This window comes from Cetorhinus maximus, chromosome 16 (assembly GCF_964194155.1).
Source record: "Cetorhinus maximus chromosome 16, sCetMax3.hap1.1, whole genome shotgun sequence".
NCBI lineage: Eukaryota > Metazoa > Chordata > Chondrichthyes > Lamniformes > Cetorhinidae > Cetorhinus > Cetorhinus maximus.
Genome location: NC_135894.1, coordinates 13,446,051 through 13,462,051, shown reverse-complemented (window position 1 = coordinate 13,462,051; position 16,001 = coordinate 13,446,051). Strand labels below are relative to the sequence as shown.

The window sequence follows — 16,001 nt, the reverse complement described above, 5'->3', positions numbered from 1 at the left end:
CAGTAAAGATTTTTTTTCTGGCTAACTGAAGCTTTTGAGTGTGATCATTATTTCTGTAATTCTCAGGTTAGAACACGCCAAACCTGTTAAGCCTGAGGAAAGTCTTACACCAGCGGCAGTTTCTAATATGACTGACTTATTTTTGAGCTGTCAACTGAGAAGTCAATAATTCTTAAAGGGATTGGACATGAAGGGATGGTATCTATCAGTGATTTTCACACGCAAGGAATTGAATAGGAGATTTTGTACATCAGTGCTTCCCATACAATTTGATGGTATCTATTAACTAGAGGCAAATCCCAACTGTGATTTCCCAGCTGTAATTTTAATGGACTCAAAACTCACAAATTGGCTATACTAAGTTCTTAAAATGCCTCCCGGAACTTGTTAGGAATGCTGAAGCAGAAATTCTTCTCTTAAGTTACATCTGATGTCTAAGCTGAGGCACCATAATTTCGGCATGTGGGATAACATGTAACTGCATCATTACGGTGTGTATAGGGTAACATGGTGGTAGCTGTAACTGTATCGTTACAGTATATGGTGTAACATCTCAGTAACACCCCAAAGCTCATCTGCTGCTGAAACCCTCATCCATGCCTTTATTATCTCAGCACTTCATTGTTCCAATGCTCCTCTGGCTGGCCGCCCACATTCTAGTCTTCATAAACTAGAAGTCATTCAAAACGCTGCTGTCCATGTCTTTGCTCACACCTTACCCCAATGACCCCATTGCTCTGTGACCTACATTAGCTCCCAGTCAAGCAACACCTCAGTTTTAAAGTTCTCATTTTTGTTTTCAAATCCCTCCATGGCCTTACCCCATCCAGATACCTGTAATCATTTCCCTTCCACAACACTTTGAAATTTCTGCACTCTTCTAATTCTGGACTCTTGAGCACCCCTGATTTTAATCACGCTACCATTGGTGGTTGTGCCTTGGCCCCGAGCCCTGGAATTCCCTTCCTACCTCTACCTCTCCTTCATCCCTTAAAACAATCTATAATTGACCAAGCTTTTGGCCATCTGCCCTAACATCACCTTATGTAGTTTGGTGTCAAAGTTTGCTTTATAATGCTCCTGTGAGGTACCTTGGGGCATTTTATAACACTAAGGGTGTTAAATAAACACAAGTCGTTGTTGTTGCTTGTCAGGGGATGCTGTTTTGGTGAGATGAGCTGCAAAGTGGTCATGTGGGATGCTAGTGGGGTTAGTTGACAGTTGCTAATGAAAGACTGTCAGTGATCATGCGACAATAATCCAGTGATGTGAAAGTGAGACAAACCCCTGAGACATGTGGTTTCGTCTCTGTTCACAAATTAATGACAGATCTATGTGGATGGAACCATCTCACTCTCTGCATTGTTCCAAAGATGAGCAAAAAGCATTAACTGCTCTGGTGCAGAACTCTTCAATAAGCACATTCCTGACATTAGCAATCAGTTAGCATGCCCTTGACCAGCACATTTCATCATGGCTGCTTCTTGTTATTTAATCTCAGAGTACTTTATGTGTGTTGAAAATATATTGCACAGCTCATGTGCAAAACCTTTCCAATTTCCTGACCAGCTTACATATATAATCTTTCTCCTAAAGGATCTTCCACAATGTAGAAAATATGGGCCATAGTATTTTGCGAATACATAAGTGTATGCATGTTTACACATCTTATGTATATGAAAGTTAGCTTTATATATTCTGCAAATTTAAAACAATTTAAAACCTAGAGTTTCACTGTATGTTGATACCGCGAACGAATGCTTAACAATGACTGTTCTTAACTTCAGTAGAGGCATTAATACATGCACAGCAAATGCCAGCATTAGAAAAGAGTAATGTCAAGCCAACACATTAACCCTTTGCCCACTAATATCATTAATGGTCATTTCTGGGTCTAATTAAGTGAATTGGAAGACTCGGGTTAAAATGTGATGCTGACGTGTCCATTTTAATATGCATTTCAAATATTACTTAGACAAATGAGTATTTAAAAAATAGAATTCAGAAGATGTTAGAGAAGAACAATGATTGGTGTTAAGGTTAAGGATAGCATTATAAACTACAGAGTAAGGACTGGCAGAGAGCAGAGAGCTTGAGGTGTAATCCAGTACCTTTCTACTCCAGGGGGTCATTTGGCAACATTCAGTGGGGGAGGATGAACGAGTGCTGTGAAACTACAAACAAAACAGCCAGTGAACTATTAGAACCAAAATAAACACAAATACCTTAACAAATATGACAGACAAAATAAGAATGAATATCTGAAAGAACTGAATAGTACCACAAATCCACAAGAAACAATATAAATATATCAACAAGGAATACTCTCATTGATTTTTGAAGCCGTTTCAAATGTCTATGACTCCAAAGCGATCTGTATTACACAGCATCTTCTGAAATAATAAATTTGATTTTTATTATTATTATTAAATCATTGAGTTGTGCAATATTTTCAATCTTTTTTGAGCCGTGCATTGTAGATCACACAGTACTAACAAACGCATACATTGACAGCACTGCATAATAATAGGATTAGGATCACCCCTAGATTAAAGATTTTGGTTGAGCTCAATTGGATTAGATTGCGGAAGGAAAGGAAAAGCAATTAATTTGACACATGAGTTCCACTCATACATTCATCAATCTGTGATTTCCCCCACCACCCTCATCCCTCCACTAAACACTTGGTTCAATCTGGGCAAAAATGCCAAGTAGTATTTGGTGGCCCAAAATGTTACAGCTGGCTTTAAACTTGCATGAGTCGACATGAAAATTCAATGAAGGAAATTTAAGTTGCTTGTTTTACTGTGCCAATAGCGTGTGCACCAGGTATGGAGCCTGCAAAACAATAGGAAGAGAAAATGCCCTACAGAGTAAAGGTACAGGTTGAAATGAAATCCAAATCTTAGATAGCAATGACTCTCTAATCAATCTATTTTTAGTTCTTATGAAGCATGTTTTAATGGGTTTAGTAGTTCCAGTAGCCAGAAGCCAGGTTCCGTCTGTTGAAGTTCATGATTTCTCCCACATTTCTGTAACGGGAACTAAATTTGCTTCTAGTTTTACAAAGGATGGCTATAACTTTACCTGATCCATTCAGTTACACAGATAGATGGAGCTCAAGGTATATCTATTCTTAAAGGCAATCTAAATTTTAGGAATCATAGTACTGATTTTAACCCCAGGAGGAGTTGTGCCAGTGGGGCCTGAGGCAGACAGGAAATCATCCAGCCCTCTGAAGCCTGAGGCCCAGGAGAGTTCATCTTCTGGACCTCACAAGCAGGGGATTCATCTGTTCCCCACCCAAATCTGGTAGTTAGCAGTAGCTGGCTGATTAATCGGAGTGGAATTTCCTCCTGGCCCCACAGGAAAAATTTATTCTTTCTCTGTGATGCTACCATTTTCCATACCACAGGATGCCACCAGAGCCCCTGTTCCCACACTTAGCTGAGCACCAACCCATTTTCCACAACTGGCAGCGGCTTCTGCTCACAACTCCAACCGCATTCCCGTTCAGAACAGGATGTTGGCCAGCGGCATGCTAATGAGGCCCAACAATGAGAATCTTCGAGACCTCAATCTGCCACAGGTCAGCAGGAAATTAATCAAGTTCCCACGAGGTAAAATCAACCCCTACATCTAAACTGCTTGCACTCAAGATAGCTGGGTTGAAGTTTTTAAAAGACGGGACTTATGTTGAACATTAAGTTAATGCCGTTAATGAGCTAGGAGCTCAGTCACTGATTCTAGTGGCCTTTGCAATGATGGTGGCTTTACAGTGGATGATGGACTTTTACTTGAGCTATCCTCCACCTTGAATATCATCAAATCAGTAACTTTAACTCAAGTAAAATCACAGATGTAACACATGTAGAGTTGCCTCGTTTTTGAGCACATTGGCCAAATGGCAAATATTAGATTGATCTAGTTCCATAGATCCCTCAAGCAATTCAATGCCAAGAATACGTGCCTGTGTCTATAGAGAGGAAAATCAGGCTGAGGGACTTTTTACACTATGCAGATTCGCGTCAGAAGTCACTTCCAAAGTTACTTCTGCTTGGCTCACTGGAGCTGCTTTGTGTGTCAAATTTCTTCCCTTTCCCCCACAGCAACAGCAAGTGAACAAAAACAACAAAAGCAACAGAAGTTGTCCAACATTCAGTCGCCATCAACTGAACCAATGTCATTTATTCAAAAGTCCAACTGCTCTTCATAATTCTAAGCCGCTGTTACAAAATAGCCCCAAGAAAGTTAGTTTCATCTTCCCAAGTATTTTACATTCTGCACCACGTTATTGTGAGTGAAGGGACTGTGTGACAGGTAGACTGAAATAGGGTGAAAGGCAAGGACAAGGTAATGCGATTAGGTGTCAAACATGTACTAGCTACGACAAAGCTAAATTCAGACTATTACAAGCTAGCAATAATTTTTCTTATGTGATAGCATGGAACATTAATTTAATGTTATGTGGGAGCCACTGAAGCACGTATGTATTTAGGTCACTAACTGGTTGTCTTTGAAGAAATTAAATCAAGGCAAAAACAGATTTTTGTAATATTTTAAAATCCAATTACCCAAAATCAGAAGTGCCACTAAATGAACCCTCTGAAGACTCTTTATATTCCCATTCCTACTTCATAATTTATCCTGCCAGAAATAAACTTCTCAGATGGATTACAGCTGCTCACAAATAACGTTGTTCCTGCATACAAATATCCCACGAATGCCAGTGGAACCATGTCAGCCTCCTTAGAGGGTTTCTTTCTATAAGTTGGTGGGAACCTACATGTATATTTTCGCCTGTTTGGCGATTTGAAAAATGAAACATTAGGTGCTGTTCCCTGCCTGACACTCACTCCTATCTCTCTGTTAAAATGAGCTGGTTTGTTGATGCCATGAATTGAGGTGATGGTTTTGAAACATCAAGATCACATTTTAACACCACCAAAAAATGTGCTTTTAAAGAAGACTTTATATAATGGTCTGTGCATTGCAATGTTGGTGGCAAAATGCCATCCAGACTTTCAGATGTTAAATCACCAAACACAGCACTGCCAAGGGAAAGGCGGGATTCAAAGAGAAACTCAGAGAGTGATGGACAGGATTTGCAAGAGAATGGTGACTCCATATCAATACTAAAGCTAGCAAAGAGTCTGGATAGAAGATTTTCAGAACATTACTCCAGTATTGAAAGAACGGCAAATGTTTCCATAAAAAACAGTCATAATAACGCATTGGTGATTAATAAGTTTTATACCAGTTATATGTACAATACACTACTTTAATGAATAGCTGTTCCAATTTGCCTTAAAAAACAACAGTTAATTAATTAGTGTGGAGAACCAAGGAAATCTGCCAGACATCTGTTCTGCCAAGGAAATGTCTTGCCATGCCTACAGGACAATAATAAATGTCAGCACACTACAGCCTCACAGAGCTGATAAAAGATCCTAAACAATTTGTTGGCAATCACTGCCTTCAATCTCCCTGTTGCATGCCACCACCACTATGCATGAACTCATCCAGCTAAGATACCAATGAATGCAAATCACTGCGCTAATCCCCATGCTGTGAATTTGTAGAGCTTGTTTAAGAAGGGAAAGTTCCAGTAAACCTCTACATGTATTCTGTAGATTAGGATTTAGAAATTGTTTCTGAATCATTTATATTTGGGATAGATGGGTACCTACAAAGAAAACCACATCCAGTGCTGACAAGTACAGATCATGCACATCAATTAAAGTATTAATGGAACAGAAGTAATGTGTGAGTCAGAAACATAGTTTTCCTCTGATCACTAACCATAGTGATCAGAGCTGATAAATGGAATAAATGTGCTGATAAATGGAATAACTCCACGAGCATTAATGTGGTGTCATTATGCAAACTTTTCAATTTTAAATTGTTGGCAAACTGGAACCTGACAAGCAGAGTAGGGCGCAATCTTATTCACGATTAGGATATTACAGTGCTCAGGGACACATTCTACGCTGATGAAAGCTATGCCTGAGTCAGAATTAATCATCCTGTTGTGGAAATCAGGCCTCAAATCAAATAGGATTTTTAACAAATTCCAAAGGATTGCAATTGTGGGCTTGCAACTGAAATGTTCCTGATCTCTCGTATTCTGACAGGAATCTCTGTGCTTTACTTGTGAAGAATAGTTCCCTTGCGAGCACACCAACAGCATTGCACAGCAACATGCATTATGTTGCTAAGCGACAGCACAGAAAGGACAAAGGAGAGGAATTGCTTTCATGCCTGATTCTGCCATGAAGTGGGCAGTGCACCTGGAATACATGTTGGAGGCTCAAGGTTTGCTCCAGATCAGGCCCTGGGTTTCATTTCTGTGGTATTGGCAAGATACAGACACCAATCTTGTCTCCTGATGCCATTTGCAGGTTGGGACCTTCCCTAAATCAACTGTCCTGGATACCAAGCTGAGCCGGCCCACAGGAAAGCTCTGGGAGGGCGGTGTGAAAGAGGGCTGGCAGTACACCAGCTCCACTTGCTGTCTGCGGATGTAGAACAGTGGGTGAAATTTCAGTCCCTCCTTGATGGCTGTAAAAATGGAGCAGATCAACTCATCCAGGTTCCTTCACCAGAATGGCACCAAGCTCACCAGCTATTCAACTATGACAGCCACATCAGCCAAATATATTGCATGGCACACAATGACACACTTCCCTCTTTCTTGCAGGAGAAGATGGCTCACAACCAGAGGGGAATAGGCACGCCTGCATGTTGTAATGCCCATGGAGAAGGCAGTGCTGGCCATTATTGAAACGTTCAGTGCTGAGGATGTGGCCAGTGGCAGGGCTGAAACCATTGCAGATGACAGCACCCTCACACCTAATCCTCAGATTAGTTTTCTGATATACAAATTGCAGAAGCTGTAAGCATGCACCTCTTATTTTGTCTTGTTTCTTCAGCATGCCTATGATCTGGCTCTCAATGTATGTCTGCTGCATGCATGTACTTGGTTGTGAGCTGGAGTCATGAGCCATATTGGTGGTGGAAGCCCTTGTAGCCATGTAGCCAGCCTTTAGTTTGCTGCAACAGCTGAAATATAGCTGGCACAGTGGACTGCTGCCGAATGAAGGCATTATGTCTCCTGCTAGGATACCATGCATTGACCTACGTGATTCTTTGCCTATGGTCACACAGCATCAGCACACTGAGGGAGTGGCACCCCTTTTGATTCCAGTTTATTGCAGAGTGTACCCCCTGCAAAATAATACACGTGTATAGTCGATGGCACCCTGCATCATGGGGAAGTCTACAATCCTAGTGCTCACTCTGCCTGCTTAACTCAAGCAAGAGGGGATGAAATGAAGTTAGCTCTCAAAATAGAGAACCTTCCCTTAGATGGCAGGTGCACTGCAAACTGCGAGGTGTTGCAAATATCTTCATCTTCAGCCTGGAAGGAGCCAGGTGTATAAAGGTTCATCTCTAAGGTCACCTTCACAACCACTGGTAAAGCGACCCTCGTCCTGCTCTGAGGCTGTGGTTGTAGCTGCAGCAGGCGGCAGGTTTCAGTGAGGACCTCCTCAGTAAAGCGCAGACTTCTCACACACTGTTCCTCGCTGAGATTCAGGTAGGAGAGTTGCTCCCTGAACAATATGGGCAAATATGTCCTCTTGCTGAGAGCCTCCTTCTTCCCTGCCCCCCACCTCCCCCTTCCTCTTCTAGCGACTTGTCTTGCTCTGTGTAACCTTTGCTCACTCTCCCAGTCATGTGCTATCCTTGGCTGGGAGCAAGTGGTTTGTGCAGAAGCCTTGAAGCCAACAAAAAGTACTTCAGTACCTGTCACACCATTCTCGGTAGACTTTTGAAGCTTTAAATACTTATAAGTACCAAAAACTTGTACAATTGGAGCGACAGTCAGAAGAAATCAGCAGCAAGCTAATCTGTAAGCTATAGATGGTGCTTTAAATGGCACAGTGGGGGTTCTTGCAGTGTGTCAGCCTACAAGTTTAAGAGAGGGCATCTGCTGGAGCGTGGAGATTCAAAATGGCAGCACTGGCATCAAATTAGTGATGCACACAGATGGATGTCATGATCTGCTTGCTCTCCATACTTCAGGCAGATGTGAACTGTGCTTGCTGCTCACGGCCTCACCAAGATGGTGCCTGGTGTGATTTGCATTGGAAGCCTGAGTGCGTGTCGAAGACGTCATTTTGGTTCCCTGATGGCACCCATACTCCTCCTGCCCAAGAATGGGTGTTACCGAGCCCAATTTATCACCCATTCTTCTGTAATTAAAAGATTTTCTTTGTTGACGTTTGCATTGATCGATGAACTTTATTGAAACAATAACTGCTCTAACCTGATGTGGCACCTGTAATCTCCTTGCCTGCTTTGTGGTGCTAAACGCATCCTGACATGCAGCTACAATGTTCTTATTATGAGGATGGCATTATATTAATATGCTAATGTACTATGATTAACATTTGATAATTACTTCCTGAAGGCTCCTCTGATCTCCTCGTTCTGGTTGGTTTACTTTGGGTAAAATTACTTCATTCCATTCTGGCTCAGAAGATCCATCTCAGATGTTCTCATAACATTTTGAACCTCTGTGATTGCAGCACTCTGCTGACATATTAATGTGTTCTCATGACTACCGAGCAGGTTGGTATCAGCATTAGCGCCATTCGATTTCTTTATTTACTCCATGAACATGCATTCAGAGTTTCACATTAACCAGTGTATCTTTAGCACTGTCAAACACCTATTAAACAGGTAGACTAGAAGCAGCGAATTTTCACACTGCATTCAGCAGTTAATTCTGTAGCTCTTTCTCCCCATGTTGTTAGGGGTGTAGTTCCCCATGATTCGTCACCAGGAGCATAGTAAACCTTCTTTAGTTTGTATTAATTTACACCTCATACCCTCTGTCCTGAAGGTGATGACTGATGCCCAAGTATGAGTGTTGTCAGGCTATTCGGCTTTGAGGGCAGGACTGGAGGCATCACGGTTGAACATATTTCTATTTTTATCAGCCACCCAGACATGCGTATTTTCCAGCAGATATGAGTCCAGATTAGATTGTTTTCCCTTCCTGGCCCAGGCAATACAACAACCTGTATGTATAAAGCACCTCCAACAAGATAAAACATCTGAAGAACTTCAGCTCTGAAGAAGAGTCATACGGACTCGAAACGCTAACTCTGTCTCTCTCTCCACAGATGCTGCCAGATTTGCTGAGTTTTTCCAGCATTTTCTGTTTTTGTTACAGATTTCCAGCGTCCGCAGTATTTTGCTTTTATCAAGAACTTCACTGTTGGACATCAGATTGGAGCGCGAGTAAAAGTGGAGGTGAGACACTGAAAGCTCAGGGGGCTTTCGTAGGTGGTGCGAAATGTAACAAGACAAAGGGTTATAGGGAGGGAGTTTAAAACTTGAGGGGAAAATGGCAGAAAAAAAAGACCTGCGTTTATATGGCACTTTACACGGCCATCGGACAACTCAATGCGTTTTACAACCAATGCTTTTGAAGTGTAGTTTAGCAGACACAGGATGGAGGGAGGGAAACACACAGTAAGGTCAGAGCTGGCATTTGTGCAGGATTTAAGACGGTTATCCACCAGCGAAGCTATGGAGGAAATTGAACACAACAATGAAAAATTTAGGATTAGAAAGAAATATTTTCATCTGGATCTGCTTGGCACAGATGGCAGCTCTCTAATTCTCAGTTAAAAGGTCATGGGGTTTGGACTCCACTCTTTCACCTCTTCACTACCAAACCAACAACAAGCCCCGGATTAAACTGAGCTGGCCCAGCACATGGCAAGAGGTCATTTTGGGGGGAGGGAGTTGCAGGGGGGGGTCAGGTTTTGGAGGCATAAAGGGGAGGCGGTAACCCCCTGATGCACACAGGGCACTCCCCCCACCTTCATTTTAGAAATCATTATCTTTAATTTTTTAAATCTTCATCTCCCTGAGGCAGGATGTGTGAAGCTCCCCACTCGCTGTCCTTCCCCCCACTCTCTCCCCCCCGCATACACAGGCAGCGCTGCGGTACCTGTTTCACGTTGGGTGGGCCTTAATTTGCTCTCCAGCGTGACATCGTGGTTACAGTCTGAACACAGGCGGTGGTCGGCTTCCCAACCGCGCCTGCCCTCCCCCGCCAAGCCTGCCCGACGAGGGCAAAATTCTGCCCTTTGTGACTTGCAGATGGGAATTTTATAACCCTTTGCTGGGCATGTTTGAGTTGGAAGGGGGCATGTAAAATAGGACGGGTGGCTAGCCCACTACCTCCCTGCCCAGCCCCGAGCTCTCCCCCATAATGGAGCAGGCGGGTAAGGCATCAGCCCGCCCGCCCTCAGGCCTATCGAGGTCCTTAACTGACCAATTAATCCTTCCTCTGCCGCCAGCCTAAGGTGGGCGGGGGAAGGTGGGGAAAGCGTCCAGCCCGTTTTTTCACCATCAGAGTTGAAAAGGGAAGGAAGGTGGGTGGTACCCCCTTTAGGGGGAGTGCCCTGTGTGCATCAGGGGCACCAGTCCTCAAGATGTTACCACCTCCCCTTTGTGCCTCCAAAACCTGACCCCCTGCAACTCCCTCCCCCCACTTACCTTAGTCCAGCATACATGACACTTCTTCCTGGGGAATCCCCATTAGACCCAGCAGCGGCCACTACTTACTTCTGGCTGCTGGGCCTATTCCGCTGCCGGCCAATCTGATTGGCCAGCAGCTTTTGAGGGCGGGACTTCCTTTTCCCTGAGGGGGTGGTGGTCCCACTTTCATCTCGTTTAGGCCACCCTCTGCAATTTTCGCGGCAGGACAGTCTTTTTTAAAGTCGGTCACAGTGCGAGCAATACGCCCTTCCTGTAAAGCCCAACCTCTTTGGAAACAGGGGCTGACAGCGCTGGTGGAGTGCTGACACTTACATGCACGCCCTGTGCTCATGGCAAACACACATGAGGCAGACCTGTTGGTGCACATCAACTGCTTGTCTCCAATGGGAACTGGAGCAGACACTGGATGAGGTGCCCGCACTATTAGTTCACTGTCCCACTGACCAACAGCGGGTACCGCACTCAAAAGAAATATTGCAGCGGAATGACACACCCTCTCCATTAGTTGTGCTGAAGAAAACACTGAGCAGAAATTAAAAAAAAAGATAATGCTTTGCCAGGTAGGTGGTCACTTTATGTTTGGGCCACTATCAGTATATGGTGTTCGGAGCTGTCAACATGCTCAGGAATGCCGATGGGAATAGAGGGTATTGGTTGTCCGTAACACCATAGCAAAAAACTTCAAATAATTCACAGAAGGCAGATATTGATTTAGGAACCCTCAGGAAAAAGGACAAATCTCTCATTAGTTTGAATTTGGGAACCTACTCCTAGATCACGAATCCTCCCCTCAGTGCTTCCCAAGAGTGCAAATTGGTTAATAGATCAGATCAGGTCAATTCATTTTGGGCAATAACAGGGTCATTTAAGGATCTAATTCCCCCAGATACCAATCACCATGCTAATTAATTGTGTTTACATAAATAATTTGGCTAGGTGTACATGATATCCTGTTCGTAAACCAGCACCAGTTTAGGCCCGAGTTTCAAATCAAAATCAAAAACTGAATTAAAACTGCATTGATAAACTGGATGTTATTTTGTGTGGCTCCTTAATTTGTATATATTCCTGTGTTTCTGTATACCACAGAGAAGTGTATTAAAAATGCGGGGCTGCTCTTTTGCGGGGCAGCGTTTAGGCATTTTTCAACATCATGTCAAGCAACAGAGAGCGGGGCTTCATGCCAATAAACTACAAGGTGGACGGGTGACCCTGTCCACTATTCATGACCATTGGGTACCCACTTGTTCTTCCACAGCTATCTGATCCAACCCTCTCATGGACAGTGCCAACCAAGCAGGCTCATCCTCAGTAGAACACTAAATACACTCTAAGAAATCAATGTATGAAGCACTGTGTGATCACAATGGAATACGTCTGAAACTAAACTAATTGAGAAATGTGCGACAGGAGAAATGGCCTTACCGTTGAGATATGCTGTTTTTTCTGTGCTCTGAGTCTGTGGCGGTGTTGTATCAATGGCAGTGGGGGGGGTAACATAGAAGGGGGTTTCATTAATCTTCTCTCTCCAAGCTGTCTCTGATGTTCTGCCATGAAATAAGAACACAAAAAAAATAAGAACATGATCTCTGAATTCTGCAACCTGCCAATTGAAATACAATGCCCTGCTGCTGATGTAGCTGGAAACAAAAAGCCTGCTTGCACAAACCCTGAAAATTCGCCATCAATCCCTACGGCTGTCCAACCTTTCGCCAACACTACACTTTCTTGTGAATGCTCAAGGACATTCTGCATCAATGGGCTCCATCTCTTCAGAGCTCATGCTTACATCTTTCATTCTCTGCTGCATTCAGGTAGCGAGGTCCAGGTCTAACAATTGATCATAATTGCAGTAAGTGCTTACTGAAGAACAGGTTAAGATGTTCACTGGAGCTGGATTTAGTGATCCTGACGCGCGGGTGCCACACAGCTGTTGGAGATCCGTGTCACTGCAGTGGGGAGGTCCGACTGAATTAATTACTTATCAGACACTTGAGTGGCCAACGTCACCTCTTCCCTGGGATTTAGGACCTTGGCAATGGAAATCCTGCCCCTACGTTGCTGGTCAATTAGGGACTGGCAGCTCTCCATTGCCCGTCAGCGCCATCGGGAGCAGGTAACGCACCCACCAGAAGCACCCATCTCAGACTGATGAGGGATCCAGGCCACAGGTGAGTGAGGGCAGGAGGGGGGTGGTCGGGGTGGGGGGGTCATCAGTGAGGTGTGGGAGGGGGTTCTATGCAAGTTGGTGGGGGGTGCCTCTCAGTGGGCACCCCACTTCCTGATGCCAGGTCCCTTGATCGGGGTCTAAGTGCCTTTGAAAGAGTGCCCGCCTTGGGGGCTGCTAACAAATGTGTCAGGATTTGATGTGTGGTCTTCAGGAGGCATGGGAAACCCATGCCAATGAGGGAGAATCCTTGAGCCACCACAAAATCCCAGTGCGCCCAGAGATAATGATCTTTAAGTGGCTTATTAATGAACCTAATTAGCTAGTGGGCAGGACCCCTGCGTCTGCCCAATCCCATTTCTGACTTAATAGGGGTCAGCTTTCCGGCCATTGGGAATGGGATGGGGCCTCAGATCCACCCACCACTCTGGCAGGCTCCATTAAATCCAGCCCATGGAATTCAGGTTTCACCTCAGAGACTTGAACACAGAAGCTAAGCTGACACTCTGATGCAGTACTGAGGGAGTGCCGCACTGTCGGAGGTGCCACCTTTCGGCTGGGTTGTTAAACTGAGGCTCTATCTGCCTTTTTGGGTGGACATAAAAGGTCAGATGACAGTTTTAGAAGGAAAGCAGGGGAGGGTCCTCTCTCCGATGCCCTGGCTGGCATTTGTCCCTCAACCAAAATAAACAAATCTGATTGCCTGGTCATTATCTCACTGCTGTTTGTGGGAGCTTGCTGTTTGCAATTTGGCTGCCACTTTGACATTACAACAGTGGCTCTAATTCAAAAAGCACATCATTGGCTGCAAAACGTTTCTTGACATCCCTGTGGTCATGAAAGGTGTAATGTCAGTGCAAGATTTTCTTTCTTTTTCTCTTATGTCACCTGTCAGTTTGAATGTTCACAGCACTAGACTACTCAGGACAGTCAAAACTGCTGTTTGAATAGATTTACAAATGAACTGATTTGTGGAAGTGAAATTATAAACAAGATATTGAATGGTATGGTCAGTAACTTACAACATACACAACTCAGATGACTGTTTAAACGTGCTGTAGCTCGTCTGGCTTCTCGCAGCGAGCTCTTGCAAAGAAACATTCTCTGGTGCATAATCTAGCTTTCATTTCTTTATATCCAGCCCCACCTTCAACGATGTAAGCGGCTGAAATGCTAACCGTCTCAATCGCCTCACCGAGCTTCAGCTTTCTTTGTAAGATTAGCTCTTTCCATTCTGTAACTTTGCCCGCCATCAGCTGTATCTCCCCCACAACCCCAACTCCCCATCCCTTCGATACCTCCAGGCTTGACTTATTCAATAGCAGCTTCACCACATGACAGCCAGCTTACTTGAACACCCATTAATAATAGCAAGTTACATTATTGTGTTGTACAGTATCAGGAGAAATGGAACTAAATCCCAAGGTGTGAGCCAGAGAACAGTGCCTCTCTTAGCCCTTTCACTTCCCAACCTATCACTTGTTTAGCCCCTGGTTACTAACACTTTTAAAAGACATAAATAATTATGCAGCCAAGATTTAGCAACCTATCAAGATGAAACTTGAGTTTTTGTCATTCCCCATCCTGTCGTCAGAAGCTTACTGCTGACACTTAGGTGTGGGGCAGTTAGCTTATGTGTATTTGACTCTTGACACTGCTTGCAGTCAGTAAACTGTGGATGGAAGTAAAGTGTGACTTAACCCACAAAAGCTTGAAACCTCTGCCCTTAATTCAAAGTGTGTAAGTACTTGCATCCACAGCAGCGCGCATAAGCAGGTCGTCGGCTAAATATTCAACATCCAGAGCACTGGCTCTGATTCGCCAAACTGACATGCTTTCATTTTTTTTTTTTATTATCGAGACCAAACCAAATAAAAACTCATTCGAGAAGCCAGTGAACAAAACGACAAGATGGCCACTAAAAGTGAGCAAAAAACTACCAACGATCACTGCTAACATTATTTAGATAAAGTCCTATTGTGTGGAGCCAGAGAGGCTTTCTGCTCTGCTCCCAGCCAAGCAATCAGCAATGAATTTACAGCACTAATTTGTGCTTGTATCTGAGAGCCAAGAGGGAGGAGAAATTCAGCAAAATACTCAGTGTGAAGCATTTTCACTGTAACTCACATTAACTACAATTCACGATTAAAGACTGATAATACGACTGACATCATAAATAACTTCCTAATTCTCCACACACACACACACACACGCACACACACACACACACACACACACACAAAGGATGCCCGTTAGAATAGAATTGAAGGGAAGGGTTTTTTAAAACTCAACTTAAGTTTGATTGCCATCTGTACCTCTTTCAGCAGGTCTGCGATAGCGGCCCATGGTCCCACCAACTGCTTCCCTCTGCAGAATACAGCACCGCAGTAACAGCTCACAGCAGGTTTCTTGACGGGAAGTTCATTATGGCAGAGTGTGGAGCTGAGGCGCCCAATCCGCAGGCTGCCAGCTGCTCACTGGGCTACGCCGCTGCCCAGAGAGACTATTTGTTTTACACAGGACTTTAAAATGACAAAGTGATGCTGAATTGATTCAGTTCGATGCAGCTTAGAATAAAGCTATCACGGCTTGCACCAGCACAGAGCTACAATGAGGTTTCAGTAATATCTGATATTGGTCAGACGAACCACAGAACAGAGTGGATGATTTTTAAGTTTCATTCATTAGGCTGACGACAATAAGTCCATAGCTCTGAAAATAAACTCTATGTTGAAGGAACCCCTGATTATATCTACTGTGTCCTGTGTCACACAGAGTTTCATATTTAACCCTTAGACTGCAGCAAGGCTGACAAAGCATTCACAATTATGGTGATGTAAATTACCATCTGTGGCCCGTAAAGTGGCTGTGTTACAAAGTAAAAACTCAAGGTTCAGTGTGTAAATGCACTCTGTGACCCAGTATGTAAATACACTCTGTGACCCGGTGTGTAAATGCACTCTGTGACTCAGTGTGGAAACGCACTCTGTGACCCGGTGTGTAAATGCACTCTGTGACCCGGTGTGTAAATGCACTCTGTGACCCGGTATGTAAATGCACTCTGTGACCCGGTGTGTAAATACACTCTGTGACTCGGTGTGTAAATGCACTCTGTGACCCGGTGTGTAAATGCACTCTGTGACTCAGTATGTAAATGCACTCTGTGACCCGGTGTGTAAATGCACTCTGTGACCCAGTATGTAAATACACTCTGTGACTCAGTGTGTAAATGCACTCTGTGACTCAGTGTGTA

General features: G+C 43.9%; 1 protein-coding gene across 3 annotated transcripts in view; it reads right to left on the bottom strand.

Annotated features, from left to right (window-relative positions):
• nhsa (Nance-Horan syndrome a (congenital cataracts and dental anomalies)) overlaps window positions 1–16,001 on the bottom strand; it is a 467,161-nt gene that overhangs the window by 44,711 nt on the left and 406,449 nt on the right. For all 3 annotated transcript variants that reach the window (XM_078559372.1, XM_078559373.1, XM_078559374.1), the window contains exons 3-4: window positions 12,007–12,128; window positions 2,112–2,174 (exon numbers count right to left, since the gene is read on the bottom strand). In XM_078559372.1, the coding sequence (XP_078415498.1) occupies window positions 2,112–2,174; window positions 12,007–12,128 (185 nt within the window). The remainder of the gene's footprint in view (window positions 1–2,111; window positions 2,175–12,006; window positions 12,129–16,001) is intronic.